The sequence below is a fragment of the Lepus europaeus genome, chromosome 12 (genome assembly GCF_033115175.1).
Source record: "Lepus europaeus isolate LE1 chromosome 12, mLepTim1.pri, whole genome shotgun sequence".
Classification (NCBI taxonomy): domain Eukaryota; kingdom Metazoa; phylum Chordata; class Mammalia; order Lagomorpha; family Leporidae; genus Lepus; species Lepus europaeus.
In genome coordinates this window covers 92,730,713-92,748,165 of record NC_084838.1, presented here as the reverse complement: position 1 = coordinate 92,748,165, position 17,453 = coordinate 92,730,713, and the positions used below count along the sequence as shown (strand labels likewise).

The following is a 17,453-nucleotide window of genomic DNA, read 5'->3' as shown; positions in this document are numbered from 1 at the left end:
CCTCAAATAATTTTTTAAAAAACAAAAAAGTGTTGCTGTTTCTACTGTTCATTTTAAAAGAGTCCACATGCTTCAGTGATCACAGGAATAACAAAACAATTTTTCTAGGAAAACGCATAAACTCACTCTGATGTTGAAAGCAAAAAGCGGATCAAAACTAACAATTTCATCATTTGTTAAGAGCTTTCAGTGCCCAAGATAACAAAACTATGTCAACAGCATGGAAGAGAATTACTTTCCTTCCTCAGAGCAGTGACTCCAGAAAATATACAGTACCTTCATTACTAAATTAAATAAATTTTAAAATGAGTTAAAAAGACTAATTCCATTAAAGTCTAATGAACTAAGCTCATGTGTTTGTGATGGGCAACACAGGTCACATTTGTTTAAAATTATCTCCATTCTACACTAACAAAAGACTCAATATGACTTCTTAAATTCTGAATATTCTTATTCTCTTTTTATGACAGTTTTTCTGTGTATAAATACTCTCAAATATCCTCTGAGAAGGTCCTTTTGTCTGAAATAGTTAAGCCCTCAGGGATCATCTTGGCTAGGATTTTTTCTCAGAAGAAGAAAGAGCTGATCCTTATTTGCATTTTAACTCCATCAAGTTCATTCTCAACCAGTACCTAGCGCCACTGAAGTTATGGCAAAATGTATTAATTTTTCTCCATAAGTGCAAACAGAAGATCTTTAATTAACCCATTTAGTTTGGAATCACTTTTATTTACATAGTCAAATGGTTGTAAAAATATATTCGTACAACGCTACAGCACTTAAAAGATGTTTGGGAAGATTTAGCTCCAATTTTCATTAGTTTTTTCCAAGTGCCCCATGGCTAAACTTAAAATACGTTCAACAGGGGCTGGTGCTGTAGCACAGTGGGTTAACGTCCTGGCCTGAAGCGCCGGCATCCCATATGGGTGCCAGTTCAAGATCTGGCTGCTCTACTTCCTGTCCAGCTCTCTGCTATGGCCCAAGTCCTTGGGCCCCTGTGCCCACGTGGGGGACCTGGAAGAAGCTCCTGGCTCCTGGCTTTGGATTGGTGCAGCTCCGGCCGTTGCGGCCAACTGGGGAGTGAACCATGGGATGGAAGACCTCTCTCTCTCTCTCTGCCTCGCCTCTCAATAATAAAAAAAAAAAAGTTCAACAAATTAGTACCCCGAGATAACACTATGAATTCTATGTGTTTGTCAAGCTCTAATCTGCTTCAGTGACTACGAATTCGCACTCTAACTACTGTCTTACCAATATATGTAGTAGTACTCGTGCATGCTGTAGAGCTCCAATTCAAAGCCGCTTAGAAGATACTGTATCATAATTCGAAGATTATGGTAGAGGACCCAGGTCCCTAAACAGGCCAAGTGCTGCCTCTGGGGCTCCTGTTTCAACAGCATGGTGTGAAGTGCAGCGTCCACCTTCTCCGCCTGTCAAATCAAATGGCGTCAACATTGATTATACTTTCAAATGCATTTCTGGTTAGGTCTATGTCCAAGTTCTGATTTCACAATGGTTAGTATTCACCTAAACATTCCTGAAGCTAACTGACTTCAGGCCTTTAGTTACATTATCAATAGATATGACCTTTTTATTACAATGTGAACTTGGGTATAAAATTACAGTTCTATACATAGTTTTCATTTGTCCTGATTACCAAAAATGTAGCTTAAGACATTCATCAGTTCAAATTATTTAGCTCTTTTGTAAACTTCCTGTATTACACATAACTATTATATTTTATGTGAGAAGAAACTCATCATATTGAAAAGTCAACCAGTTAAAATACTTCTCAAAACTGTTTTAAAAAATCTAGACAAAGTGAATGAATGATTTGAGAAGGGAAAGGAACTTGGTTCTCACCTCATCCTGTAAGGTAGCAAACTCCTCAAGAATATGACCCAGCTTATCTCTCTGCCGAGCCCTGTTATGTCCATGGATCTGAATAAGACTACAGAAGGGCTATAAAACAAGATAAAATGTTAACCCTCAATATGATATTTTCTGATTAAAAAACTTAAAATTCCAAATTCTCAAAACCCAGTTTAGAGGGAAAATGCTGTGTATATGAGAATTATGCCTATATTTACGTTTTTACGTAGGTATTTGTTTTTCAGAAACTCAATGCTAGAATTTATCACTAATTAGAAAAGTGTAACTGTGAAACTGGTTTCATATGGCAAAAGTATCTTCCTTCAACCTTCACGTATCTTCCTGAATGTTCTAGTGGAGTTTCCTTTCTGCTTAAAAAAGTGCAGTGCTCAAGGCCGGCATTTCTGTGCTACTTTAAATATACCAGAATGCTTAATAATTATACAGTTGAGCCACGACTAACACATGTAAACTCAGGCTCTCTATCCACTGTATTTTCATAGAAAATTTTGTATCATTTCACTAATGAAACAATAGACATGGATGGTAGGCTGATGTGATTTAACAAGTATGAATGACAAGATTCTTGAAGTATTGTGTTGTTTTCCACTTGTATACTTCGAGAAACATCATCCTATTTTATCAGTAATGCCCCTATAAATAAAGACAGAAGCACTTCACTCTTTAAAGAGTGGGAAGTTTACAGAAAAGTGAAGTAGTGTGATTGATGATGAGACAATATTAGCAATAAAAATGGAATCAGGTCTTCTATTGATTCTTCTTTCACCATATCATGCTGCCTTCCCAAATATATTTAAAAACTAGGATGAGGTCCCAAATCACCTGACTGAATTCTCTGAGAAAAGATAATTAAGTGACAAACTATCATTTATTTCATTTACTACAAGATTTGTCATTTTCTCATTACATGAGACTTGAAACAAACCTGATTTCATCTAAACTAATCCTGTTATTACGATCTTAAGGTAGCCCAAAGATAAGCATATAAAGATGTGATAAATATTCACTCAAAGGAAACACCACTGTTTCCTCTGTTGGGGGCCACAGCTTCCCATTTCTGGGGTAATCATGACTGCAACAAAAGGCCATCCGAGGTCGCCTCTGTATCTAACACCAGGACTCAAGGGCTCAGGGGAGATAGTCATTTTTAATGTAGTCAGTGATGGTGAATAAGAAATTATTAGATTTTTCAAAAAAAGAAAAAAAAAAGCATCAGTTAATGATACTGAAAAAATCATACCCACAAAGTACCTATCACAACAATTCAAACTGTAGGTCTTACCCGAACACAGTGAGTAACAAAAGAGTCAATACAGTCCTTAGCCTGGTGGTTATTATATAGGCAGCACCTGTAAGATAAAATTCACACAAAATTAAACTCAAACTATCTGGGCTAGATAAAAGCAGCAGTGATTATCATAGATGCTATCAAGAGAGACAGAAGGTAGAAAAGGCAAAAATGGAACAAAATACGTTACTAAGTTGAAGTACGCTAGTATTAAATTAAGGAATACGTCACTATTTCTGTGTTGTTCACACCATAAATGTGTGATATTTCTAATTCTGCTAGCTATATACTTGGACAACTAGAGTTGGAGTCAATGAGATCAAAGGACAAGTGCAAAGCCCTACTCCAACACCATGGATTTTCCTACAGTGATGTCCACATGGATTGTGTGCATAAAGTAATTCAAAGGAAATACCATACACAATTCTAATTTTCCAAGGTGGATTTCCACTTCCAACCACTGTCTGAATTGTTCCTCAGACACCACATCATCTCACCTCACAAGTGGTCTCACGGCAGTGCTTCCTCCCTGAGTAACAGCACCACCTGCGTGGCTCTTTTTTAAACATTTTTATTTATTTAATTGAAAGGCAGAGTGAGAGAGACAGAAGGATAGACACAGACCAGAGATTACCTTCCATCAGCTGGTTCACTCCCTAAATGCTTCCAACAGCCAGGCCAAAGTTAGGGGCCAGAAACTCTACTTGGGTCTCTGACGCAGGTGGCCAAGAACCACGTACTTGGGCCACCATCTGCTGCCTCCGAGGCACATAAGCAAGAAGCTGGATGAGAGGAGCAGAGTAGCTGGGACTTACGGGATGTAGGCATCCCAAGAGGAGGCTTACCCCGTGGTGCCACAACACCCACCCAAGCATCAGTTCTTGATTAACAGAGCAAGTCTTTCTGGCCCTGCAGGAGCTACAAGAACAGAACAGATGGGGAAATTTTTTTCCCCTGTTGTGGGAGATCAGTCGTTTTCACACCCAAGAAGATGGGAAAAAGCAGATGCTTGCTTCTGCTGCCTTGATAGGAGCTGACAACTTACTACTTGTGTTTGCCACAGTGGAGCAATCTGACAAGCACCTCAAATGTAAACAGCCATGATCATTCAACAAGAATAGAGCAGCTGGTACCAGGAGGAAGAAAAAGCAGAACATCTGGAACATGTGGTCGGTGAAACAGCACTGGAAGTTTATGACATCTTTAACCAAAGCAAATTATTTAAGCAAACTAACAGTACTTAAAAAGAAAAAAAAAAAAAGACTTTTTGGATAAAAAAATGATTTTCAAACTTAAAAATTCAATAGGTGAAATAAAGGTGTTGATTTCGAAATCAAGAGGAAGCCTTTCTCCTAATACACCAACAATAACAGGCGATGCTATAAGGAACATGCAGAGGTCATCTAGAGAAGCTAGTGTGTCAGGAGCTCTACAGAAAACAGCTGACGGTGAAGTGAGAGCTACGTGACAGGGGAACAGACTGGGATTGATGAATTGAGACTTTAATGACAAATCTCACAGGAACATTCTGGTAAAATTCAACTCCTAAAATAAAAACTCCACAAAGCTCCAGCAGAAAGTTTCAAATCCCAAACAGAAAATAATCAGCATCAGATCTGCTACCTGTTAACACTGGAGTTTTCAAAACAGTGGAAAGGGTAGGAGCATTAGGTGCAGATGCTCCATAGGATTCCTGCATCCCAAACTGGAGTGGCTGGGTTTGAGCCCCAGCCCTCCTGCTTTCAATTCAGCATCCTGCTTATGTGCGCTCTGCGAGGCAGCAAGTGTTTGAGTGACCATCAGCCCTGGGGGAGACCGGACTTTGGCTGTCCAGCCTGGCTATTACGGGCACTGGGGAGTGGGCCAGGAATCGAAGATTGATCTCTCTGCTTTTCAAATACAGCAAATATAAACAAATAGATCAATAAAACAGGAACAACAGCTACAGATTGCCAATGAACTTTGCCACACATGTCCATTCTCCTTGTTTGTGGTGGTTATGTGCTAAAGCTGCCAAGGACGCTGAATTAGTGTCCACTGCTCTCAGAGGAAACACAGGGTCAGGCTCCTACAAGCCTCTGGTAACAACATTTTCATGAAACAACTAATTAATAACCCTGTTTGCCAAGTATTTGTTTAAAGACAACTTTTAGTATATGAGAGTACTTTTTAAAAGTTTGTAAAAAAAGAATTAAAAGTTTACTTTGATGGACTTTCAATATTCATATTTAAAAAAAATTATTAATAAAAGCTTTTTTCCATAAGTTTTTAGAAGTATCCTGTTGTTGATCTATTAACACCAAACTCAAGACCTGACAGCACTGTTAACACAGAAGCATTTTCTCCATAAGGCACACAGTAGCCTTCCTAAGAGTCCAGACGACAAGTCACATGTCTGTGCATGTGCGTGCATACAGACATGAAACCCAAGGCATGGGCTGGCGCCACAGCTCAATAGGCTAATCCTCCGTCTGCGGCGCCGGCACCCCAGGTTCTTGTCCCGGTTGGGGCGCCAGATTCTGTCCCGGTTGCCCCTCTTCCAGGCCAACTCTCTGCTGTGGCCTGGGAGTGCAGTGGAGGATGGCCCAAGTCCTTGGGCCCTGCACCCCATGGGAGACCAGGAGAAGTACCTGGCCCCTGGCTTCGGATCAGCACGATGTGCTGGCCGCGGCGGCCATTGGAGGGTGAACCAATGGCAAAAGGAAGACCTTTCTCTCTCTCTGTCCACTCTGCCTGTCAAAAAAAAAAAAAAAAAAAGAAACCCAAGGCATGATATGAAGTTGTCTGCAATGTGAAGGCTCAAAACAAGAAGAAGGAGTTGCTCCGTGAGTGTCTTTTCTGGGCATGTCTGCGAGAGTGCAGACAGAGGACTAATTTGGACGTTACACAATCTGAGAATACTAAGGACTGACTGCATTCAAATCTAAATGGATAACATGAGTGACAATTTATCATCTGAATGCTAAAGGAGAACCTCAATTTCAAAAAAAAAAAGTGGACTAAGAGGATGAAGGCCAATTAAAGGATTCAGACGCTATTTCACATTCATCAGACTGTCAAGCCAGCATCAATGATCAGCAATGCAAGAATTGAGTAAATTTGGCGGTCTGGTATTGTTCCAAGTTATTGTATGTGTGAACATATATACATATAAGTACAGCTAATTATCTATTTCGCAGAATTAGATCTAAAATGAGAGAAATAGTAATTTAGTCTATTCAATAAACATCTATATTGGCTGTTTATTTAAATACAATTGAATAGATAAACACTGAACTTTGCCTTCTAAGAGGCAAAACTGTATTTTTTTCTTATATGCACATTCTAACTCAACGCCCGGATGTTCAGGAGTCTCAATGCTAACTGGAGGAATGGGAAAGGAGAAGTGGCTCACACGCAGGCAGGAAGAGAACTGTTACGAGGGCGGCAGGGGTGCGGTTTTTAAATTGGGCGGCCAGGGTACCCTCACTGAGGTGGAGAGGGAGTCATCCCTGGAGACACTGAGGAAAATGTTCCCCAGATTCTACCCGAGCACACAGAGAGCACCAGTGCTTTCCAAGCGAAGGAAATGAGGGTGAGAACAGTAAGATGAGCTCGGAGCAAAGGCAGGACAACGAGCAGACCAGAGCGCAGGAAGCCTCACAGACTCAATTTTCAGGATTTTGGCTTCTATTGTGAATGAAACCAGGAAATGTAACCACCACGTGAGGACGCCTGCCCATTTATACCTTCCCAGGGCAGTCCTCCCCGACGGGAGTGTGAGCTGAATTCCCACACGAGGACAGCTCTGAGCGCTGCAGTCTGCCGTTTCCTGCTTCCTGTGGAACTCACCTTCTCATCCTCCCTCCTTTTCAGCGCTCACCCACAACTCTGCTGCGGTCTCCTGGAACACTTTCTAAATTACACTGACACCAACCTAGGTCTCAGGTCTGCTTCTAGGGAACCAAACCTAAGACAGCAAGCTACCAGAGTTTTACAAGATATGGGGCAAGATGTATTCAACAAACTGCTGGTGAGAACTTTGAACTGCTTACTGTCATCATAATACACTTCACGATCCCACATCTTCACACACACGCTGGTTTCTTTGCTAAGAAATCACGACATGGGGTGGGCAGTGTGGTGTAGTGGGGAGTGAAGCTGCTGCCTGGACTGGCACCCATACCACCCATATCGGAATGCCTGGGATCTAGTCCTGCCTGCACTTCTGGTTTTTTTGTTTTGTTTTGTTTTTTTACTTATTTGACAGGTAGAGTTGGACAGTGAGAGAGAAAGGTCTTCCTTTTTCCGTTGGTTCACCCTCCCAAATGGCCGCTATGGCTGGCATGCTGTGCCGACCCGAAGCCAGGAGCCAGGTGCTTCCTCCTGGTCTCTTATGTGGGTGCAGGCGCCCAAGCACTTGGGCCATCCTCCACTGCCTTCCTGGGCCACAGCAGAGAGCTGGACTGGAAGAGGAGCAGCCGGGACCAGAACCCAGCGCCCATATGGGATGCAGGCGGAGGATTAGCCAAGTGAGCCATGGCACCGGTCCCCTGCCTGCACTTCTGATCCGTTTCCTGCTAATGCTCCTGGAAGGCAGCAGGTGATGGCCCGACTAGATGGGTCCCTACCACCCAAGGGGGGGACCCTGATGGAGTTCTTGGCCCCTGGCTTTGGCCTGACCCAGCCTTAGCCACCGCAGTCATTTGGGGAGTGAATAACCACCAGATAGAAGACCTGTGTGTCTTTGTTACTCTACCTTTCATGTAAATAAAACTTTAAACGAGAGACTGACTTCCTCCCTCCCTACTGAGAAAGCTCTCCTTTTTCCAGATGCCCGCTCCAATGACGACTCCTGCACGCAATCCTTCCCAGCCTCTGCTGAGAGCAGGCTTTCGAGGCAGTGCCTCTACCAGAGCACAGCTCAAGGATAAGGCATCTGAATGTTTTTATTTTTATCTACAATCAGTTCAGAAGAGAGATCTTCTTTGTACTTATTTTCCAAAAGTATCTAACAACACTTTGCATAAAGTAAAAACTTCAAAGGCAACCTGATGAATTTCTGGTAACCTCTGTGAATTTTCCATCTCAAAACAGACCTAATAGGGGCTGGTGCTGTGGGGTACTGGGCTAAGTCTCCACCTGTGGCACCAGCATCCTACAGGTGCCAGTTCAAGTCCCGGCTGCTCCTCTTCCGATCCAGCTCTCTGCTATGGCCTAGGAAAGCGTGGAAGATGGCCCAAGTGCTTGGGCCCCTACACCTGTCTGGGAGACTGGGAGGAAGCTTCGGGCTTCGGATTGGCTCAGCTCCAGCCATTGCAGCCGTCTAGGGAATGAACCAGAGGATGGAAGACCTCTCTCTCCCTAACTCTCTCAAATAAATAAAACCTTAAAAATAAAAAAAAGACCCCAACATCAACCTCACAAAAAACTTTAAGTGATATGTGGCAAAGATTAATGAACACAACTGAATTATTTTAGGAGCCTTTGTCCCAAACAATACTTATTCTTAGGCTATAAAGGCAGAGTACAGAGAAGCTGGGCTCTTAAAGAACACATACGCTATCACGCGTCTTAGAATACTTACTTAGGGGAAAGCACCGGAGGACTGACAAAAGACCGAAGTGCATCTTTCACCATGTCTTGCATGAGATGAGCTCCAAAGACCTTTTTGTTATCCACCAGGAAAGTGGTCTTAAAACAAATGTTACATATTAGTAACGCTGTCACACATTCAGTTGTCATGACTGTGACATGAGCACATTTCTTACATCATAGAAAATACAAGATGAAACATGAAAAGCTGGCAGAGAATTTTCATAAATCACTGCCTTCACAACAGGTATAATCCTGATTGAGGTGTAAAGACGTACTGTGAGGAAGGAGAATAAAAATGTACAGAGGGGTAGGTAGGTGTTTGGCACCTGCTTGGGACACACTCACATCCCCTATCAGAGTAGCTGGGTTTGGATTCCAGCTCCAGTTCCAATTCCAGCTTCCTGCTGATGTACACCATGGAAGACAGCAGGTGATGGCTCAAATCCTTAAGTCCCCACCACCCACGTAGGAGATTCACACTGAGTTCCAACATTCTGGCCTCAGCCTGTCCCATACCAGTTGTTTATGAGCATTTGTGAAGTGAACTGGCAGATGAAAAGGTTTTTGTCTCATCTTGTTTAAAAAAAAAAAAAAATGAAAACAAGAAAAATGTGTAAAGATGGCTCTGTAGTACAACAGATAGTGCACTGTACTTCTAGAGATGAAAAATGTACAGAATACTGAATTGAAGTAGTCAAAATGAACTGCCTAGTCTCAATGTTAAATGAGCTAATATATAAGAAAGGTTTGCATGAAACATGAAATATTAAATGACTATAAATACTAGTTCTCTTTATCTCTAAAAATGCTTTGTAAATTTCTGAAAATGGGAAACTACCAATAAGCAGTTTTCATTTAAATAACTTGCACTTAAATTCCTACCTGTAACAATACTTAATATTTAATTAAGACCTTACTCAATTTCCTAATATTCAGCTTTTAAATTTTATTTTTGATTCTGAGAAATGCTTAGTTGCTTAACCAGTACCACAATCAAGAACAACTGTAACACCCCAAAAACATGCCCTCATGCGAACCTTTTGTACCCAAGCACTCCCCATATTCCAAATCCTGATCCCCAACTCTTGACATGGTTAGAATGTCATTAAAAATGAAATCACAATCCTTTCGAGTCAGGCTTATTTCCCCAACATAACATGCAGATTCACCTGCCCCCCCCCCCAATAAAGATTTATTTTATCTATTTGAAAAGCAGAGTTAAAGAGAGACAGAGGGCAAAACACACAAAGATCTTCCATCTGCTGGTTCACTCCCCAAATGGTCGCTACTGCCTGTTCTGGGCCAGGCTGAAGGCAAGAGCCAGGAGCTTCATCCAGGTCTCCCATGTGGATGCAGGGGCCCAAGTACATAGGCCGTATTCTGTTGCTTTCCCAGGCACATTAGCAGGGAGCTGGATAGGAAGTGGAACAGCTGGGACTCTAGGTGCCTATATGGGATGTGGGGCTGCTGGGATTCCAACAGGTGCCCATTTGGGATGCCTCCAATGCAGGTGGCAGCTTAACTCTTTTTATGCCATAACACCAGCTCCTCCATGTACACTCTTGAGTGTATTAGCACTTCCTTCTTTCTTTAGTTCTACTGTGGCTATGTACCTACCACACAGTCTCTTTACCAGCTCAGCAACATCTGTGTTGCCTCAGTTTTTGGTAAGGCTCTAACACTTCCATAGAGGTTTCTGGGAAAACGACAGACTTTACTTTTCTGGGCTGGCTTTGTGACCCACGTTAAGCCAGCGCTTGCAATGCTGGCAGCCCATAGAGTGCAAGTTCAAATATCAGCTACTCTCCACTTCTGATCCAGCTCCCTGCAAACACACCTGGGAAGGCATTAGAAGATGGCCCAAGTGCTTGGTCCCCTGCCACCCATATGGGAGACATGGACAGAGCTTCTGGCTCCTGGCTTTGGCTACAGCCATTTGGAGTGAACCAGTGGTTCGAACGCTGCTCTGTCATTCTGCTTTTGAAATAAATAAAATCCTAAGAAAACCTTTTACTTCTCTTAGGTAATCAACCAGGATTGTGATCTGCAAGTTTCACTTTCTAAGAATGTGCCAAACTGTTTGCAAACATTCCACCATCAATGCATTCTCAATAGCACCTGTCAGATTTCTTTTTTAAATAATTTATATTTATAAATTTAATTTGTATTCTAACATTAACCATTCTGAATATCTTCATATTCAATTTCAAATCTTCTGCCCATTTTAAAAATTGAATTGCTTTCTTATGAAGCCTATGGAGCTTTTGTGTGTTCTAGAAGTAAGTCCATTGTCAAACATGATTTGCAAGTATTTTCTCCCAATCCAAAATGGATCTTTTTATTTTCTTCACAGTGTCATTCACAGAATAAAAGTTTTAAGTTTACTGATTTTTCCTTTTTTTATGACTTGCACTGGTGGTTCTTTATTTTTTTCCCAGAGTGGACAGTGAGAAAGAGAGACAGAGAGAAAGGTCTTCCTTTACCATTGGTTCACCCTCCAATGGCTGCTGCAGCCGGCGCACCGCACTGATCCGAAGCCAGGAGCCAGGTACTTCTAGTCTCCCATGCAGGTACAGGGCCCAAGGACTTGGGCCATCCTCCACTGCACTCCCGGGCCATAGCAGAGAGCTGGCCTGGAGGAGGGGCAACCGGGACAGAATCCAGCGCCCCGACCAGGATTAGAACCTGGTGTGCCGGCACCGCAGGCGGAGGATTAGCCTATTGAGCCGCGGCGCCGGCCGCACTTGGCGTTATAACTCAGAGTTCTCGGTCTCCCAGCTAACAAGACCTCCTCTCCTTTTCTCTTCTGAAAGACCTGCAGTTTTGTATTTCGTATTTATATTCAGGATGCTAAGTCCATTTTTGTCATGTGCCTATCCAACCATCTCTGGATCATTTGCTGAACACTATCATTTCTCCACTGATTGGCTTCTGTACCCTTGTCAAACATCAATCAACCACAGACCAAAAAATTCCTGCTATGATTTTGACTGACTTGGTTTGTGTCTGTAGATGCTATAAATATATAACATGTATCTGTATAAACATTATATAAACTGTATAAATTTATACAATAATTGTATAAATATTATATAAATAAAAGCCTAAGTAAAGTAAGCTTTTGTTGGATCCTACAGCTTCTGATACATTTTCATTTTCTTTCAGTTCAAAATAACTTAATTTTCCTCTAGACTCTATCTTTGACCCATGAGTTATTTAAAAGTATACTGTTTAATTTTCAAATATGGAGATTTTTTCCACATCTCTTTTGTTGATGACTAGTTTAATTCTAACATACTCAGAAAGACAGTTTGCATTTTCATTAAGGTTTGTTTATGGTATAGGATATGATCCTAATGAAAACTAACACTCTATGTCAATACTTCAAATAAAAAATATAACACTAACTGTCGAACAGTCTGCAAGACATCTACTTTTGTTCTGGCAATCAATAAAACAGCATCAATGCACATACAACTTAATGAGATATTTTGACACTGAATGAAACTTACTTGTAACAGAGATCTTGAAAGAACACACGGTGATTGTTCACTAAATTCACAGAAAAAATCCTAATATATACATGGAGAAAAAACATTAATAGATTAAATAGAAGTTGAAAATGTTTGCATACAGAGTGTAATTCTTACTGGACCTCCTAGGAATTATATACTACCAGAGTTAAAACGTGACAGCTAAATGTCCTTCTCTAGGAATTATCTAACTGCATCAAAAAGGCCCTGGGTAATTTAAGAGCCTAAAATATTTTTTTAAAAAGCTGAGCAAGAATAGAATTGTGTAGACAACAGTATTATATTAAATTCATACACTAGGAAAATATCAATAATTTACTAAGCAATGGCAGAACTTTAGTTCCTACTTTATAAAAATAAATACCAAGTAACCAGAACAACTGGATTTGTGTTACTGATTGTTGATAATTTTAGGGAAAGAACAAAAGATACATGCTTCCATACAGATGGGGTGGGGGATGAGAAAACCCATGGCAACATTTAGATCTGTAGACAGTAGGACAGCAGTTATTTATCACGTTCCTACGTCTCTGCATCTTCCAAACATTAGAATTAGTAAAAATGTCTGTATTTTAATATTTGGGTCTGTTAAGGAATAGGTATCTGGGCCTAGGAACACCCTAACTGTAGCAGGGCTGCAGCTAACAACTGAGAGAACACAAGACACAGAACTTCTGGCCTCCTCTCCCCAGGTGACAGTCTGTGGAGACAATCCCTAGATAGGGAGCACTTCTTCCCAGTGAGCCCTCTCCTGTCATCAAGATGCTGCCAAGCACAGCATTCATCTCATACTCAACTGGAACTCAAGGAACTGCAGCCCACCTTTACTTAGTACATACTAAATGGATCTTCTGTATATAAAGATAATTAAAAATGAATCTTAATGAAGAATGGGATGGGAGAGGGAATAGGAGATGGGATGGTTTGTGGGTTGGAGGGTGGTTATGGGGGGAAAAAACCGCTATAATCCAAAAGTTGTACTCTCGAAATTTTTATTTATTAAATAAAATTCTTTAAAAAAAGGAAACTGCACTCCTGCTGGCCCTCCCACACCGAACCTGAGACATTCCTGTCGCCTGGTAAGATCCTACAAGGACAGGGGAGGACTGGGAAGGGGGAGTGAAAGGAAGAGGGATGGAGGTACAAAGAACTGGGAAGGGAAGATGTTCATTGAAGCGTCATTTTTCTTGAGGTTTTCTTTTTCTCCATCATCTGCCATTCCTTCTGATAATCATCTCAAGAGTCAACTTTTCTTCATTTTGAAGTGCCAACCACCATGCTTCAAACTCTCTCCTCTTTCAGAGTAAATAACGCTATACTTTTACTTATACATACTATTTTCCTAACCACTTACCCCAGACCCTTTAATGGGTTTTCTTTTTAAATATGGATGTTCCTTGTCTGTCGCCCACCCCACTCCCCCACTTTAAGATTTTATTTATTTGAGAGGTAGAGTTAGAGAGAGGGAGAGACAGAGAGAAAGGTCTTCTATCCTCTGGTTCATCTCTCACTTGGCTGCAGATCTGAAGCCAGGAGATTCTTCCAGGTCTCCCAGGTGGGTGCAGGGGCCCAAGGACTTCATTTCCCAGGCACATTAGCAGGGAGTTGGATGGGAAGTGGAGCAGCTGGGTCTCAAATGGGCGCCCGAATGGGACGCCGCTGCCACAGGCAGAGGCTTAGCCTACTACACCACAGCGCTGGCCCGTTTCTCTTTCTGTAGCTATTCTCCATACTCATGATCCAAGTTTAAATGGCTGTTCACCCAAATCCTATCAAGTTCTTCTGGCCAACTCACTCCTTTTCTCACAATTAACTTTTAAGTCATGCCCATCCTCCTCAAACTCCTAACTCAACATGCAGCCATGACTCGACTCACAACACCCTCCTTACTGGCCTTACAGTCTGCAGTCACTTTGCTCATACTCTCAGAAGGTATTTCTCCTACTTTTTCATTATCAAAAACCCTACTCATTCCTCAAAACTCAGAACAATTCCAGCTCTCACATTATACTTTCTTATTCCAATTCACACTGATCTCCTTTTCTAAAATCTTGTTGCATCTGCAGACAACTTAGGGTGTTAGTTTCATCTCTCCAACTTGAAGGGATAAGACAAGAAACATGGACCCTGTCACAATTTGTTAACACTATTCCCAAACAAGCTCAAATGTCATTTCATACTTCCTCAGTAAATCTTCAAATACCCATTATACCCTTTTATATACAACCCAGTTGTAAAGTATTAATCTGTTCCAATTATTGTACATAAAAATTTCAAAATGTGACCACTTTGATACCTATGAAAGCTTGTATAGGTGACACCTGTCAAAAGTAAACCCAAAAGAGGAACACTGTAGTGCAGCAGGCTAAGCTGCCACTTGGGATGCCGACATCCTTTCCTGGGGTGCCCGTTTCTGGTCCTGGGACTTCACATTTCTGAGCCAGCTTCCGGTAATGCGCCTAGGAGCAGCCAGATGATGGTCCAAAAATTTGGATTCCTGCCACCTAGAGGGAGACCCAGATGGAGTTCCTAACTTCAGCCTTCGCCCAGTTCCAGTTGTTGCTGGCATTTGGGCAGAGAACCAGCAGACTGAAGTTCTCACTCCCTGTCACTCTGCCTTTCAAATAAACAAACAGCTTTAAAAAAAAAAGTATACTCAAAACAGCACTCAGTGAACTTAAGATCAAGAGCTTTACTGGAGGTTGAACTAGGAAAGCAATGGATCACAAAGCAGCAGGGACAACTATGAAAACAGACCAAACTCAGAGAAAAATAACAAAGAATCAATAGTCAAAAACTGTAAAGACCCAAATAGCTAAGAAGTTATTACAGAGCAGGTAGAAAGAAGATTAATCACAAAGAAGTTCAGTAATTCATTTTAAAAAAATGAGAATCTACTATACGCAGGCAAGCAAAATAGATTCAAGACATCAACCCCGAGAAAACTTTCATGCAAAAGGACTTGTTAATACTAACAGCTTCAGATATGCTCTGTGTTTTGCAGAAGGCTAAACAGAGGATAAGGAAAGCCAGGAAGACAGAAATACTTAACTGGCAACGGGTGGGAAAGATCCGACAGCTCTATCTTGTTCCCTTTTCCCTTGATAACAAATTAAAGAAGCCCTTTACTTTAATGTGCTCATATAAACAAACAACGTGGTACCAGAACACCAAAGCCTCAGCCTTCCTGTGCATGAGATAGAAATTGTGACTGCTGGGGGTCACAGGCAGAAAGGACTGCCAGTTAAAATCCTGCTCCTGCGAAGGCTGCCATCATCACCCTCCTTCTCTCCATCTTAAACCTGCTGGGATGAAGCAACAACATAGAGACAATTGAATTCTTTATTAAGAAGTCCTACAGGCCTGGCATTGTGGCGTAGCAGGTTAAGCCACTGCCTGCAACGTTGGCATCCCATATGGGCTCTGGTTTGAGTCCTGGCTCCTCCACTTCTGATCCAGCTTCCTGCTAATGTGCCTGGGAAAGCAGCAGATGGTCCAAATGTGTGGGTCCCTGCATGCACATGGAGACCTGGATAAAGCCCTTGGCTTCCATTTGGCCCAGCCCTGGCCGTTGCAGCAATTTGGGGAGTGAACCAGTGGATGAATGATCTCACTGTCTCAACCTCTCTTTCTGTAACTCTGCTTTTCAAATAAATAAATCTTTAAGAAAAAGGGAAGGGGGGGGGGAGTGGAAGAGAAGAAGGAGGGGGGCAGAGAGAGAGAGAAAGAGAGAGAGAGAGACAGAGAGAGAGAAACATATCCTCCATCTTGCTGAAAAACATGCAGAAGATCACCGAGAATGCCTCAGCTACCTACCACGGTTAGACCCAATGTGAAGTCCCTGAAGTCCCTGTGAATGGGCCACTGTCTCCTCAGAGTGCTTGATGAAAATAACTGACACAGTGACAGAACTATCAGGAACCCACAAAGACCCAAATCAGATCTGTCCCTCCTTTTATTTAAAAACAAAGTCCACTTTTTATTAAGAACAGAAGAATAGAACTGGTCGAACAACAAAATACACTAAGAACATACCCTGGGGTATATAATAAGTCTTTGAATGCAAATTATACCTATTTTTACCTAACAGTTAAGATCAGCAAAAGTAAATGCAACAGGGAGAATAAGAAAATCTCTACTCTAATTCTAGATATGCCACTAGAGTGATCCAATTTGTTTAAAACCCTTGGTGTATTCAGCCGTGAAAGGACTACAAAATGAACTGGCCTATGTTTCTATGACCTTTCCTACCTTTAGAATTCTATGATTATTATGATAGATTAAGGGCAAACTTCTATAAAAGAAAAGTAAACACAACAGAAGGTAATAAAGGCACAACCGGTGAAAGTTTCCCCAAAGAAAGATGACTCAATGGACTTTAATGACAAAGAATTAATGGAAGCACAGATATGGCATTTCAAGAAAAAACAAAAACTAAAGCACAAATCGTTCTTAACCATCAACTATCTCTCAAAGACTGCTGCTCAATACTAGGAATATAAACTAGGTATTTTGTGATCTCAAGTAATACAGGTACAGTGGCAACCTGAAACCAAAAAGGAACCCTTCAGAGAGAATGACATAGCCTTAGGAATTATGTTATCTAAGCTTGCATGATAACAATCAATGCCTATCTACACAGTAACACCTTACTGTACCCTAAGTTGACTGATGATTTATCAAAAAGTTCCATCCCTAAACATTTTAATATTCCCAAAACAAACCTGATTTTCCTACACTGCAACCCACAGAAGATGATCAATTCAAAATGCAGTAGCTTAAAAACATGCATACCTTTTTTAGGAATTTATCTTAAGGTGGAGGGAAGTACATGATATAAAGATTTACCTACAAGCTTGTTCACCTCAGTACTGTTTATGATACTGACTGAAATGTAACTTACTATGAATGAACTGAAAATACAGGCAAAGCATGGCAGACCATATAAAACCACTAGATAATGTAGAAACACGTATATATGACAACATAAAAAGATGCCCATGAAATAGAGATGAACGGTTTAAAAAACAGGTTACTAAACATGACATCATTTTATTATATAAAAATACACATATATCTAGGTACACATGTATGTGCATGGGGGCTTCAAAGAATTAATTCAGAAACAGAATAGAGAAATACAAATTTCCCATTTTTAAAGC

General features: G+C 41.3%; 1 protein-coding gene across 1 annotated transcript in view; it reads right to left on the bottom strand.

The window, feature by feature from the left end:
- The window catches only part of LOC133772012 (N-alpha-acetyltransferase 35, NatC auxiliary subunit), an 85,098-nt gene that overhangs the window by 11,789 nt on the left and 55,856 nt on the right, over positions 1-17,453 (bottom strand). Inside the window, exons 13-17 of the mRNA XM_062208518.1 lie at positions 12,271-12,330; positions 8,748-8,854; positions 3,176-3,242; positions 1,864-1,962; positions 1,252-1,430 (exon numbers count right to left, since the gene is read on the bottom strand). Of these exons, the coding sequence (XP_062064502.1) occupies positions 1,252-1,430; positions 1,864-1,962; positions 3,176-3,242; positions 8,748-8,854; positions 12,271-12,330 (512 nt within the window). The remainder of the gene's footprint in view (positions 1-1,251; positions 1,431-1,863; positions 1,963-3,175; positions 3,243-8,747; positions 8,855-12,270; positions 12,331-17,453) is intronic.